The sequence below is a fragment of the Pteronotus mesoamericanus genome, unplaced genomic scaffold, assembly GCF_021234165.1.
Source record: "Pteronotus mesoamericanus isolate MK-2021 breed Mesoamerican mustached bat unplaced genomic scaffold, CSHL_Meso_final scaffold_21, whole genome shotgun sequence".
NCBI classification, from domain to species: Eukaryota; Metazoa; Chordata; class Mammalia; order Chiroptera; family Mormoopidae; genus Pteronotus; species Pteronotus mesoamericanus.
The window spans coordinates 23,533,744-23,549,486 of NW_026555310.1; the positions used below are offsets into that span (position 1 = coordinate 23,533,744).

At 35.1% G+C, this 15,743-nt stretch overlaps 1 protein-coding gene across 3 annotated transcripts in view; it reads right to left on the minus strand.

The window, feature by feature from the left end:
• Positions 1-15,743, minus strand: part of AEBP2 (AE binding protein 2) — a 64,946-nt gene that overhangs the window by 34,890 nt on the left and 14,313 nt on the right. For all 3 annotated transcript variants that reach the window (XM_054591378.1, XM_054591376.1, XM_054591377.1), the window contains 2 exons: positions 8,492-8,699; positions 38-145 (listed from right to left, as the gene is read on the minus strand). In XM_054591378.1, the coding sequence (XP_054447353.1) occupies positions 38-145; positions 8,492-8,699 (316 nt within the window). The remainder of the gene's footprint in view (positions 1-37; positions 146-8,491; positions 8,700-15,743) is intronic.

Genomic DNA, 15,743 nt, shown 5'->3' on the forward strand with positions numbered 1-15,743 from the left:
AGACGAATTTTTTTTTTAATCACATATATTTACTTACCTTGAAAGGTTTATCTCCACTGTGTGTCAGCATATGCCTCTGTAACCAACTCTGACTGGTTGACGGTGTGTTATATACTTTACAACCTTTCCATAAGCAAACAAATACCTGTTAAAAGAAGAGCCATAATTATTTCCATTACTTATTTCAACAAAGTTTTATTCCTCATAAGCTCAAATAACTATGTTGCAAGTCTTCAATTGGCCAAAAAAAAAAAAAAAAAAAAAAAAAAGGCCATTTACTGTATGAGTCAATCAAATGCTTACTGTTAAACTTCCTGACCTTCCAGTATGAAAGGCAGTTTTAACCCTTCCCCTTTAAGACTGCTGTGTATACCCTCAATAAGGAACTAATAAATGTTCATTAGTGGATACTACTAGTTTCATCTTAAAAGAATGAGTAATACAATTAATTATCAAATTATGATTTCCCTCCTCCTGAATTCCTATTCTCACATGCACACTACTTATTCTTACATTACTCTATTCAGTAAAAATGATTTTTCAATTACTTTGAATAGGAACCAAAATCTAATGCAAAATGTCAAATTAATATAATTACAAAAGCAATGGGCATGAGCTACTCTATGATCATAACAGACATACATTCTTGGGTTCAGGCAACTATGACTGGGTTTGGAAAAGCACAAGTCTGTCAACTAACAGTCTAATCTTTATCACTTTCCTACTAGTGAGATACAATTTCCTAATCGATTATATTTCCCTCAAACTGAACATTAAAATGGATCTCTAACATCAGCAAAATAAATACAAATCTACTGCAATCATCACTTTCATACTACAATTTCTACATTACCTTCAAAGTACCATTTCTACACTGTTCTTTTCTGAGGTAAGAACAGTTATAAATAGAGCCACATTTTGAAGACTATAGAGTATTAACATATTATAGAACAGAGAACAAGAGACACACGGAAGTGAGGAAATAATCATTAAAGTCTGAATAAAACAATTTTTTTTTAAGCTCAGGAAAATTTAATCTAAAAAACAGATCAGTTTCTACACAAACCAAAGCCATTTTACATCAGATAGGTCTAAATAGGCAACACTGCTATTGTTGCTGGTTGATGCAACTATTTAGAGAAAGTTACTGCATATCCTGATTTCACAACAGATTTCCTAGCTTCTTTTAGTTAAACAGATATAAAAGTCATTAACATTTCCTCCTTCATACTTAAAACTTCCTGACCTAGTACATGTTTATAAAGTAATTCCTGAAATTGGCAGAATTAAAAGCTACTTTGAAAATGAATTAAGGGGGGAAAAATTGTAAAGCTACACCTATATGTTATGGAAATTAATTCAGTAAGATTTGATAGTCTCATGCAGATAATCAATGCTATGTATCAATTTCCTGCCTCAAGACTTAGACTCTCAAAGTCTTAAATTTTCCATCCAAGTAATAAACAGGAATCAGAGCTTGGTTTAAAGTTCTCACAAGTCAGAACCCCAAAATAAAAATTGCCTTAAAACAAGTATTTCAGAACAAAATTAACATAATTTATGTAATAACTTTTATAGAATTCTGTTGCTGTAACTTTCAAGTGACCCCTGTGTTGAATTACAATACCTTCCAAAAAAAAAAAAATCAGAGAAATACTCAAACTCTATGCTAACCTAGAATTAGCCAACCACTACATATGAAAGAAACCACAAATCTATGAATAAACATAAATATGGAGGCAATGGTAGATCTGTTATTCCATCAGATAATAGCCTTAATTGTAAGTAAGTATGGTCCAGACTCTAGATGGAATAAAGTCTATGAACATTATTAGAGCAACGCCTTCAAGTTCAAAGAAAAACCATAACCTTCAATTTGGTGAATATTTTAGGAAATGAAGTAAGTGTACAAATACCAAATCTAACTGTGTTTAGTCATATTTGGGTGAAATATTTGTGAAATATTTGAAAAATAATTAGGGGGAAAGAGAAGGAAGCAATAAATGTATACAAGTATAGCCTTGATACACAAAATGGCACTTAAAATCCACATCAAGGATCCACAAAAACTACAAACTTTTTAAAAGCTAAATCTTCTTTCCTAATTTATACTAGAAAAACCCTTTGATAAAACAGGTAGTCCAAAATCTGACAAAAGGACTTTTTATTCAAGCCTCAGTCTTTTTGTATGCCAGTATGTGAAAAACATTTTTATACCCTTTTAGAAGCTTTCTCATTGTAAAAGCACAACCTGAAAGCCAAACACCATAGGAATTAAGCCAAAATATGAAAGGAATTATTCAAAAATAAAATCTCTCACAGTACCTGTATACTATGTTAAAATGAATTGAAATTTAGCTATATTAATTAGAATACTGAAGCAGAGATTCACAGTCAAGGCTCTCACAACAGATAGATATATGTTAATAAGACTGTATTAAATTTTACAGAAACAGAAAGAACGAAAGTAAATGACTAAATCTATCCAGATTTCACACTTCCCAGCAATGTAACATTGGGAGAATCAGAGATAGACACCATGAGCACACATTTGGTAACTCCAAAACATGCTAAAAATACAAAATGATATACATTCTCTAAGCAACATTGGTTAACAGAAAAACCGTATTTATTTTCGATATTGGAGATCTACCACCAGATTTTTCTGCCACTAAGGGAGGGAAAAATAAAAAGAAACATGGCCTAAATAAAAGAACAGATCAAAACTCCAGAAAAAGAGCTAAATGAAATGGAGATACACAATCTCCATTGCAGAGTTCAAAACACTGGTTATAAGGGTGCTCAAGGAACTAAGTGAGGACCTCAACAGCATAAGAAAGATCCAATCAGAAACAAAGGATATACTAATTGAAATAAAGAAAAGTTTACAGAGAAACAACAGTGAAGTGGATGAAGCTGAGAATCAAATCAATGATTTGGAGCATAAGGGAGCAAAAAACAATCAATCAAAACGACAAGAAGAAAGAAAGAATCCAAAATATAGAAACTGTGGACTGCACAAGCAGCCTCTGGAACAATGTCAAGAGAGCCAACATTCATACCATATGGCTGCCAGAGGAGAAAAGAAAAAGCAAGAAACTGGAAATCTATTTGAAAAAGTAAAGAAAGAAAACTTCCCTAATTTGGTGAAGGAAATACACATGCAAGTCCAGGAAGCACAAAGAGTCCCAAACAAGATGGATACGAAGAGGCCCACTCCAAGACACATCACAACTAAGATGCCAAAAGTTAAAGATAAAGAGAGAATCTTAAAAGCAACAAGAGAAAATCAGTTAGTTACCTTCAGGGAGCTCCCATAAGGCTGTCAGCTGATTTTGCAAAAGAAACTTTACAGGCTCTAAGGGACTGGCAAGAAATATTCACAGTCATGAAAAGTGGGGACCTGCAGCCAAGATTGCTCTACCCAGCAAGGTTATCATTTAGAATCAAAGAGCAGATAAAGAGTTTCCCAGACAAGAAAACACTTTGGAGTTCTTCATCACCAAACCATTATTATATGAAATGTTAAAGGGACTTATATAAGAAAAAGGTCAAAACTATGAATAAAATGGTAATAAATACGTACCTATTGAATCTAAAAGCCAAACTAAGCAAACAAGAGGAACAGAGACAGATTCACAGCTACAGAGAGCATTTTGATGGTTGCCAGATGGGAAGCTAGTGTGGGAGAATGGATGAAGAGGTGAGAGATGAATAAGTGCAAATAGGTAGGTACAGAGTAGCCATGGGGATATACAGTACAGTACAGGAAATGGAGTAGCCAAAGAACTTAAAAGCATGAACCATGGACATGAACAAGGTGTAGAATTCTCTGAGGGAGTGGGTGGTGCTACGTGTAGTGGAGCAAAGGGGGAAAAGTCAGAACTGTAATAGCATAATCAATAAAAAATATATATATTTTTAAAAGCACTACACTGCCATTAAAATAATATTTCCAAACTACAAAAAAATCTTATAGTTTACAATGACCTACTTGTAAGATGTACAGGTCAACAATTTCAATGTTCCAAGGAGACTTTCTGTTGGGAACTGCTCTAGGAAACCTTACTTGCCCTGGCTGGTGTGGCTCAAAGGACTGAGTATTGGCCTGTGAACCAAAAAGTTGCTGGTTCGATTCCCACTCGGGGCACATGTCTGGGTTGTGGGCCAGGTCCCCAGCTGAGGGCCTGCAAGAGGCAACCGATCAATGTTTCTTTCACACATTGTTGTTTCCCCCTCACTTTCTCCTTCCCTTCTCCTCTCTCTAAAAGTAAATAAATAAATAAGAATACCTTATTCATTACTGTCAGAATAGGTTAGCTTTACCTTCAGAAAATACAATGCAGCCTGACAGTCTATGTATGCATAAGGAAAATTATTCAGTGATTATTAGTAAAATAAAATCAGTAGAATATATTCTAAATACAGAGTCAGCAAGCAGTATAAGTCACATGCCCAAATTGGGGGGTTGCAGAAGCTCATTTTACTAAGAAATTACATTCCTTTGACATAAAGTATGACAAAAAAAGGTATCCCTTTAAAAATTAATAAAATTTTTAAAAGCTTCAAATTACAGTAATGGAATATTTTTTGTAATATTACAGTAATAAAATAGTTGGCAATCACAACACAAAGTAACCTCCTAAGATTGATTTCACTTCCTAGTAGCAATCTGATTTAACCCTCAAGAGTCTACAGATGTCATTTTACATAACATAAAGAGAACTGGCCTCATTCAAATCTATCACTCCCATACCCTCAATCTCCCTCTGGCCCTCTCCAGTCAAACACACTAAAAAAACATATACAAAAGTAAACTTAACAAAATGGCACATATGAAATAATTCCTGCATCAGGGAACATGAATATATTTCTTTCTACCAACTGTTTTTTAAATAAATAGTTAAAACAGAAAGAAGACTAATGAATCTTATTGGACCACTGAAATCCTAGAAGATGACGTTCCCCATAAACCAAAACTTAAGTGTGTATTAAGAGAACACTGGGGTTTAGCTGGTGTGGCTCAGTGGATTGAGCGCGGGCCTGCAAACCAAAAGGTTGCCAGTTTGATTCCCAGTACAGGGCACATGCCTGGGTTGCAGGCCAGGTCCCCAGTAGGGGGACACGTGAGATACAACCACACATTGATGTTTCTCTGTCTCCCTCCTTTCCCCTCTCTAAAAATAAATTTAAAAAATCTTTATAAAAAGAAAGAGGATGCTGGGGTTTAAAATTTGATTAGTAAAATAGCTCCGTCCACTTTTGGTAATCATACATGAAAAGTATGGACCCAAAACACAACTCTATTATACTCAACAGAAAAGATTCTTTTTTTTTTTGCCTATTTTATTTTTTAAATAGGCGAGAACCCTCGTGATTTTTTAAAAAGATACATTCATAATTTCCTACTTGAATGGTTAGTAAAACTTTTAAGGTAGAGGTAAGTATCCAACCACTTTGACACATGAAAAGGTTAGGAAAACCGAACTCCACCTAGCTTCAACCTACAAATATAAAGTCCACGTGACATAGCTACATAAACAGTTTAAAGGAGGAAAAGTTTTTAAGCTCTTACATGATGATTTTGGTTTTTTCCAGGGTGAAGATCAGAGTGGGATGAGGGGAAAAAAAGGAATTAATATAGTATTTAACTATATTACTGCTAACTACTGCTCTAATAAAACTGTTATTAATTAGAAGCACCAAGTCCTCTACAGTTAACAATTTTTTCCCTCATTTGTTTCTATTCCATTACAATAGTTTAACACTTAGGGTAGAAAAAAGAAATTAAAAATCTAAAAAGATAATAATGTCATCAAAATCTGCTGTTTTTCCACCTATATGGGGTATCTAAAATGTCATTTTCATACATAGACAGTAGAATAACAGTTACCAGGGGCTGGGGGAAGGGAGGATACGGAAGTTATTATTTAATAGGTACAAATTTCAGCTTTAAACAATGAAAAAGTTTTGGAGATGGACAGTGGTTATGGTTGCACAACAATGTAAATGTACTAATGCCACTGAACTGTACACTTAAAAGCAATTAAATCTAATGAACAAACTGAACAAGCCAACTAGAGTCAGAGAGCAGAACAACAGCTAAGGGGAGGGAGAAAGAGGGTGGAGGGATTAAGCAAAAAAGGAAAAAGCACTCAAGGACATGGACAACAGTGTGGCAACAGGAGAGGGGTTAAGGGGACTAAATGGTAATTTTAAAAAAACAACGGAAAAGTTTTAAAAAGAGAGAAAATGAATAAATAAAGTCCCAAACTTCAAAGAGGCCATTTTGTAAAAAAGTTCCATCCTGGATCCTATGGCTGAGTGGACTGAGTGCCTGCCTGAGAATCAAAGGGTTGCCGTTGTGACTCCCAGTCAGGGCACATGCCTGGGTTGTGGGCCAGGTCCCCAGTAGGGGGCGCACAAAATGCAACTGCAAATTAATGTTTCTCTCCCTCTCTTTCTCCTTCCCTACCCCTCTCTCTCTAAAAATGAATAAAATCTTAAAAGAAAAAGAAAAAAGATAACATAGTACACAGTGGTTGGGTCTACAGTAACTTTATTGAAAAAAAAAGTTCCAACCAAGAACTACTCTATTTTAAAGCACAAAACCAGATCAAGATTTCCTATATAGTATCAGGTTTTCAAATTCTCATTCATACTTTCATTCTGAAAGCTACATACCAGCCTATATAGCAATGATGGTAGGTAGAAATACTTGGGATGTGTTTTCTACGTTTCTCCAATATATTTGTCACTTCGCAATTAATTTCCTCCAAAAATTAGGATTCCTTCCTGCAGCCAAAATAGCATTACTCTTAAAATTAGCCAGAGAATCTTATTATTTGTAATAAAGCAATTTTATGAATAAGGGTTCAAGAAGTGACATAGGGATTTTAATTTCAACAATTTAACACTTACTGTAGAAATTAGCAAGACTTCAAGTCTAGCTCTGTAGTATCAGTAAGATATATGCAGCTGCAGTGATTATATGCTACAGTTACTCTGTAACTCCATTTTTTTCCTACAAATCTATAAAAAGCTGAAAACATTCTCATAAGCATGTGCCAACTCAACTTGTAGGATCCAAGACTTAGAAATGTGAAATTCTACCATGCCTTCAAATAAAAACCCAGGGATCTTCTACACAGCTTGTGAGTTTATAAATATCGGCTGAATGAAGTAACTAAAAAGGATCATGACATAGCTCAAAAGACTACCGTAGTGATATATAGCAAGTGGCATCAAACATCGGCTCACGAAAGGCAACTCAGTAATGACCAGGAAACCAACATAGTTAAGTTCACACCAAAAACCTGACTGGGAGGCAGGGAAACTGTTACCAAAATTGCATAACCACTGAGATGGTAATACAGTGAAAAAACATATGATAGACACAATTCATTAATACATCATCTGATAATCGACCTAGACACCACATAACTATTAAGACAAATGTTTATCAAGCTTGAGTAATCAAAAAATTGCTGACATATTACAACATTTTGTGACAACAGCAAATACTTCTTGAAAGAAATTTCAAATGCAATATCAAGGGTTAAAATGTTAGGGGTACTTATATGATTGCATGTTTTGTTTTGTTGTTTTTTAAAGATCCATATAACCTAATTATCAATACAACCTTGGAAACAGTTGCCTACTCTTTTAAACCCTGATGATGTTATCCATTTTAGTATCAGTATATCTGAACAGTGATGGCAGGGTGATGGGAAACGTGTGGCCTAATAAATTACCTGTATTTACAACATGACATTAATTTCTGGAAAACGTAATAAATGTAACTATTTGGGGAAAACCTTGATAAAATTATAACTGTTATAAATAATATTATAAATATCTTGGTCCATTACACTTTGACTCACCTAATTTGCTCAGCTCTTTATTCACCATCCAATAATAATTGTATCAACTAACACTACTAAATGTATTCCTGAAAGGTTATACAGCAACACTGAATAATCAAAACTTCTTATCTAAGCCAGGTCTGACTAGACCTGGTCAAGATTATCAATTTTCAATCACAAATCACAAGCGCAGGTTGTCACCTAATAGGATTGTATATACTAATCCTAGTACTAATAGTCTCTCCAGTTATTTTCAGCATCAGAGGTAATTTAGGACTACTCTAAACAGTGTGAATTCCTAAATGTCCTCAACTCGAAACATCAGAAACTTGGAACATACTGTATTCATTTATAATATTCCCACTATCTTTTAGGAAGTCGAATTTCCTCAAAATAATGTACCTAAGAGCAAATTAAAGTCCAACACATTACATGTTCTATTTAATTTGATCCCATCAGGTATGTGGGAATCTGTAAATAGAAGGGGGAAAAAAACCTTTGAAAAAATAAAGCCTGTGTAAAAACAATCCCAAATTACTTTGAGAAAAAAATAAGCCTAACTAACAATTATAAATTAATAAAACTAATGAAAACAGGGAGTAAAAAAAAGAAATGATAAAACCAACCCCTCCTCGCTGACCATCTACATGTATGGAACGGATGTGATCTGCCAGATCTGGACTAGAGTTGAAGCAAGCCTGGCACTGGTCCCAACAACAATTATAGGCAATATTTTTGCTTGAAGAAGTAGTGCTTCCTTGTCCATTCATCATTGCTGGAGTTGAACGCCCACTGGAAATTGTGCTGTCTACATCCATTATAGTACTGCTTATGCTACAAAAGAAGAAAAAAGGCTTTGTTATTCCTAGAAATTCACTAACATGAATATGCTCTTATAAATATTTAATTAAGATTACCACTTGATATTCTGTTCCAAAGTATACTACCCATATTTTCCATTACAAAATAACACTGCTTTGAAATATTTAGTTGGCAATAAAGTGCAAATAAAGGCCAAAAATTGCTAGTACCTCAAAACCAGGTATGTATGGAATAATTTAAGCAACTTTTGGCAGACATGAACTCACAGATACTATATCCTACAGAAAACAAACCAAACACAAATGCACACATACAGCTCATTTCATTTCATCCCTTCCATAGTTCTAAGCAGGATAAAAATAATAGTTTCTAGCTATAAGTAATTCAGAATCAAAAGATTATCTTTACAGTTTGCAAATCACTAGTTGACCTGACATCTTTTCTTCTATTTACTAATCTGAGAATACAACTGCTGCCACACCCTACCGCTTCCCATCTCAAATAAGCTGGGAAATTTTGCTGTATTTTCCCTTCCAAATATAAAAGCAGGAGAGAGAAAAGTTTCTCCAATTTTATCAAATTCCAAGTAAAATATCTTGTTTTTTCTTAACTAATCTCTATCCACCAAGACTGAAGATGCCAATCAATCCATTTCACTTTATATTTACTAAGCAAAGTACTACATAATACTAACCTTTTTATTTACAAAAAAATCACATTAGTAATAAAAGTTATTGCTCAAAATTTCACACCTTAATAAAATTTAACACACTTTTGTCTTCATTTTAAAAGCAGTTTGGTTTTTTTTTTCCTTTCCCATTATCTTCCCAACAGAGAAACCACATGGAAGTAGCTTCAATTACAGAATGGTCAATAGGAAGAATGTTCTCAGACTAAATCCATCAAAAGCTATCTACATCAGCTTGTAATTTAAGTATCATTAAATTATAAAAATTATAGTGTATTAAGGGGTATGTTTCCCTACCCCAAGTTTTTATTACAGAAAATTGCAAAGACACAAAAAAGTTTATCTAAATCTGAAAAGTAAGTACATTGTCCTATTAGCTGTATGTAATTCATTTGCTTGATCATCCACGAGTTGCAAACGTACTTCAACTACAATTATTTCAGCACGTGCCTTCTAAAAATAAGAATATTCACACTGGCTGGTGTGGCTGAGTGAACTGAGTGCTGGCCTGTGAAATGAGAGGTCACTGGTTCGATTCCCAGTCCGGGCACATGCCTGGGTTGCAAGCCAGGTCCCCAGATGGGGGCATGCAATAGGCAACCAATCAATGTATCTCTTGCATATCAATGTTTCTCTCCCTCTCTTTCTCCTCCTTACTTGTCTCTCTAAAAATAAATAAATAAAATCTTTAAAAAATAAAAATAAGAACATTCACTTATGCCATTTAAACCCTATTTGCTCATACCTAAGAATTATACTGAATTAGAACCTTTTAAGTAAGCTTAATGATTTGTGCCTAACATCAAATGTACCCCAAAAGCTAGCAAAAATGTCCTTGTATGATGCTTCAGGTACCAAAAATGCCTCAGACTTTCCTTTAAAGGATATTCATGTATTTAAGTTCATCTGGATATCTATCTACCAGTCAATATACAGACCCGAACTGCAACTCATTCTAAAACTTTGTTACCTCTATAAAACTCTCATATACAAATAATCAGCTCTTGAATATCTGAGTATTTATTCATAAATTGTTTTTGCAGAAATAAACTGTTGGTATGGTAGCTTTCCTATACTAAAATACAAATTTTTGCCCTGACTGGTGTGGCTCAGATGGTTGGGTATCATCCGGCAAAGCTAAGGGTCACCAGCTGATTTCTGGTCAGGACACATGCCTGGGTTGCAGGTTCAGTCCCCACAAACGGCAACCGATCAATGTTTCTCTCTCACATTTCTCTCCCTCTTTCTCCTCCCCTTCCCCCTCTCTAAAAATAAATATTTTTTAAAAAAATAAATAGGATACCAATTTTTAAGCCCTAGAAATTTCAAGTTCATGAGACCCTTAACCATGATATGGTTACCTATTTTCCTTTTCACTTGCTATATATATAGCGTAAAACATTTTAACTGTAAAGCTGGTACTTTTATAAGCCATACTAACTAAAGGCAAATAAAATATTAACTTTAACAACCAATCACACTCAATGTATAAAGAACAATCTCAGGAAAAGCAGTAAATCTCAGTGACCTATTATGGTACAATCTCAAAGTTAAAAAAAAAAACAACACATCCACACCTAAGTGCAATGTAGTAGGGTTCAATTTGCATACCTAAGTGGAGGAAGGAGCCAGATTTAGATACAACTATCCTCTAGAGGCGAACTCTCTTTTAAAGCATACACAAAGCACAGATGTTGGGGGCTGGGAGAGTAGCATAGCAGAAACACTTTCACTAATACACACACACACACACACACACACACACATACACACTTTCCCTGTGTGTATATATCCTTTTGTACACTTTTTAACCACAAAACTGTACTAACTATAGTTAAAAGTCCAAATTTGAAAATGAAACCAAATCAATTTTCTTTAAATTGGACAAAGTAATGCAAAGTCAAGAGACTCATATACTAGTGATAAACCCAACTAGCAATATAGGGTCTATCTACACAGTGCTTAACACACTTTTGCTTATTAAGTTCACGACTAAAAGGAAACCTTACAAATCCAAATATCTATGAAAAGGCCCTGGTCAGGTTGCTCAGTTGGTTAGTGACATTCCCATATGCCAAGGTTGTGGGGTTGTGGGTTGTGGGGGTGCCAGTCAGGGCACATACCAAGAATCAACCAATGAATGTATAAATTAATAGAACAAATTGATGTCTCTCTCTCTCTCTAAAAATCAATTTGAAAAAATATCTACGAACACTAAAGCACTGTTTAATCAGTCTATGTGCAATTCTACTCAATTAAAAAACAGTAATACTTCATTTGGATACAGATCCTCAAAACAGGACAATAGAGCATTGGACAGTGTGGCTCAGTTGGTTGAAGCATCATCCTATGAACCAGAAGGTCAGGGGTTCGATTTCTGGTCAGGGCATATGCCTCGGTTACAGGTTCAGGCCCTAGCTGGGGCACATATGTGAGGCAAACAATTAATGTTCCTCTCTCCCATCGATATTTCTCTCCATCTCTCTCCCCCTCTTTTCCCTTCTCTCTAAAATCAATGGGCATGTTTTCAGATGAGGATGGGGAAAAAAAAAAGAGAGGGGACAATATAATGCAGGTGTTAAGTGCATGAACTCTGTCATCATCATTGGCAACTAAGATGTGACTGCAACAGCAGAGATAAGGGGCGGGTCCCATGCCCTGGAAGACTTGACAGACACTTCACACTGTGTACAGCCCCCCCACAGCGCTTCCTTCCCAGAGCCCAGCAGGACCAACCGAAGTTCTGCTTTACACCCCCTCGTAAGATCTCCAGCTTCTAGGAAGTGTCCAATCCTGAGCCCAAAGGCTCCCTCTTGAGCCCAGATCCATGCTGGAATCAGCAATTCCCTCCATCCTATAGACTAGTGAAGGCAACAGTCCTAATACAGAGGAGCACATGAAACAAGTTAACAGGTGATTTCTGATTTTGACAGGATCCTGAGCTAGACAGAGGTTTCATAGAAAGCAGTATCCTTCTTCCTATAATAGTAACACAACAAGATGATCAGAACTAGAAAGTAACATTCCACTTGATCTTATAAAATTTATGGGATCATACATGTATTAAAATTTTTCACTGAGTTGTTTTTACCAGTGATCATGATTCTGTAAAATGTGAAGAAAAGCAGCTTGGTATTTGGAAGGAAATCTAAGCCAGAAAAAGCATTCACACTGTTCATATAGTTTCAATAATCTTAAACAGTGATTCACAAACTAACATACATGGATCACCTGGGAGCTTATTAATTGCAGATTTATTCAACAGGCCCGGCGCAGGACTTGAGATACTATTGGGATGGCCAAAAAGTTCGTTTGGTTTCTTTCTGTAAGAGGGCTCTAGTAGCACTTTGTTTTTCTTTAACTTCATTTGAAACAATTTTGTTAAGATTGTATTGTGACAGCTGTCATGTCATCATGCACTTAAAAAAAAAAAACATCAAAACTGGTGAATTTTTGTGTAGCCATTTTAATATTGAAGATGGAAGAAAATACACATTTTTTGGTATATTATGCTTTATTATTTCAAGAAAGGTAAAAACGCAACTGAAACACAAAAAATGATTTGTGCGATGTATGGAGAAGGTGCTGTGACTGATCAAACATGTCAAAAGCAGCCTGCGAAGTTTCGAGCTGGAGATTTCTTGCTGAACACTGTTCCAGGTCCAGTGGACCACTTGAAGTTGAGAGCAATCAATCACATTGAGACATTAATTGAAAACAATCAATGTTATTATACCACATGGGAGATAGCCAACGTATCCAAAATATCCAAATCAATATAGTTATTGGTGAAAATAAAAAATGTCTTTTATGTAAAAAAACCCATACGGACTTTTTGGCCAGCACAATGTATGTTTAATAAGCTGCTACATTTTAAGTAGCAAACGCTCAAAGATCTCTTTCACTATTATTATCCTACTGAGACTAACCAAACTGAGTGTCTCAGAATAATTAACTAAAGTGTTTGCATACACATACAAAAACACATTTTGACAACAGAAAACCCGTAAGTTTCAAAAAATAAACACACACGCAGTTAGAGAACAGTTAAAGTTGTGTTTCCACCTTTCCGTGGACCTTGTTAAGAAACCATCCAGCAGATCAGAGTTTTCTACCCCAAGATCCAGAATGACTTATGTGGATTTTACAAAAGTAATTTCCTTTATGAAACCAACTAAGGGTGAACTCACTCATACATACAAGAACAGCCCCTTCTTTAAGAACCCAAATTACTTCCAAGCAAAACATCTGCTTGGTGGACTTGTCCATAACTGAACAGGATGCCAACTCTGAGAAGTAAAGATATGCTTGCTAAATGACAAGATACAGGAGCAGAGGAAATAATACATTGATGCTATGTTATCATGACGGAAGTAAAAGCTATGGGCTCAGTAAAGCAAGTTTGTTGGTATGATTTCAGGTTCCACAATGCAGATTATCACTTGTCAAGCTCTGGCATATTATCAAATAGGCACAAAATTATCTGAAATAGCTACTAAAACACTCCCTCCTTTCCTAATAAATATCTGTATGGGGCCAAATTTTCTTCATAGTTCAACCAACCTAATTTGCTGCAAGAGACTGAATGCAGACGCACATATATAACTAGCTGTTAAGCCAGACATTAAAGGCATTAAATATAAAACAATGTCATTTCTGTATCTTCAACTAGGAAAGTTATTTTACATTAAAAAAATTGTTTAGGTTACATATAATTGGTTTATTTTTAAATTAATGCTTTTGTAAGTTCTTAATTTTAATTTCTAATCCTGTAATAGTGATAAACATAGCCAACATAAACAAAAGCTCTTTAGATTCAGTAACTTTAACAGCTTTATTGATATATAATTTATATTCCTCAATATTTAAGAAAGCAGAGGGTCATTAAGAGCAAAATGTTTGAGAATCACTGCTCTAGACTATATATGGAGCAAAGATTAAATGTCTCTTGAATAGAAGAAGTATGTTTCTTACCTGAAGTATTTCTATTTTATTCTGGGGTTAACTGCTGAACTTGAAATTCATTCTGAGGTCAAATAGGCAGAGACAGCTTTATCTGCAGTCTTTTCAGCTATCTGTGAGGAAATTCATTTGTGTTGTGGATTTTCCTAGACAACTCTGGGTCCTTCCTCCTGCTTTGAAATGACTTCTAGGCTACTGAAATGCCTAACTTTAAAGGAGAGCTGAGCACTGGCTGGTGTGGCTCAGTGGATTGAGTGTTGGCTTGCAAACCAAAAGATCACTGATTCAATTCCTAGTCAGGGCACCTGCCTGGACTGCAGGCCAAGTCCCCAGTTGGGGACGTGCAAGAGGCAACCCAAAGTGTATCTCTCACAGGTAGCTATTTCTCTCCTGCTTTTTCCATCCCTTCCCCTCTCTCTAAAAATAAATAAAATCTTTAAAAATAATAATAATAAAAATAAAGAGCTGAGAACAGGGATCTAAAGAGAATATGGGTGTTTAATTTGTAATCAAGTATATGTTACTTTTGTCACTCAAACAAACTGAAATGTAAGAATTTCCAATTTCCTATGAAGATGGCATTGATCAGCAAAGTCGCAGCTCTGAAATGGTGTTTCCCAACCCTAATTTAGGCCTCCATATGTCCATTCATATAAAATTAGGTCTGCAAATCACAGTTATGCCTTTCCCAATTAAACACTTTCCAAGAAGATACTTCCTGCACACTCTCCTCCCCTGGGGAGGCCAGGTGGCTGGTTCCAAATTAAATGCCAAATATGAAACAGTATTAAGTTCTATTGCTTAAGTTTGAGAACTTTTTACATTTGTGATATGAAGTAAAGACTATTAAGATAACTAAGTAATAGCATCTTTCAAGCAGAAATCCTCTTTTTTAGCTCTTGATCAGAAGAACTTAAGTGTATATCCAGTCTGAAAGACAAGCTGTCCATATCTGCAAGTCAAATTTTCAAGATGAAGCAGCCATAAGAGAGAAATCAGTTAATGCTAAATCTGACATAAAATTGTATCATCCACAAACCCTACTTCAAATTTAAATTCATCTGAAAGCTGTACTGTTCTGACTGACTTATACTGTTCTCATTATTTAATAAATATTAAATTTTAACTTATAATATTAATAACATACCACTTTAACATATCTTCTGCATGGGGGTTACATTTAAAATTTCACTTGGGAAAGAAGCTTCAACTACTCGAAGTCTACACATTGTTTTTAGATTTTTATTTTCTCAAGCACAGACCTCAAAATTCTCAAATTACTAACTATGAAATGGATAGCACTTTCACAGTAAAAGGTTAGAAACCACTGAGCTACCTTATATACGGAGTGACAGGAAAAAAAAAATGTACCATAAATGAAGAAGGTAGTAGAAAAACAGGATGAA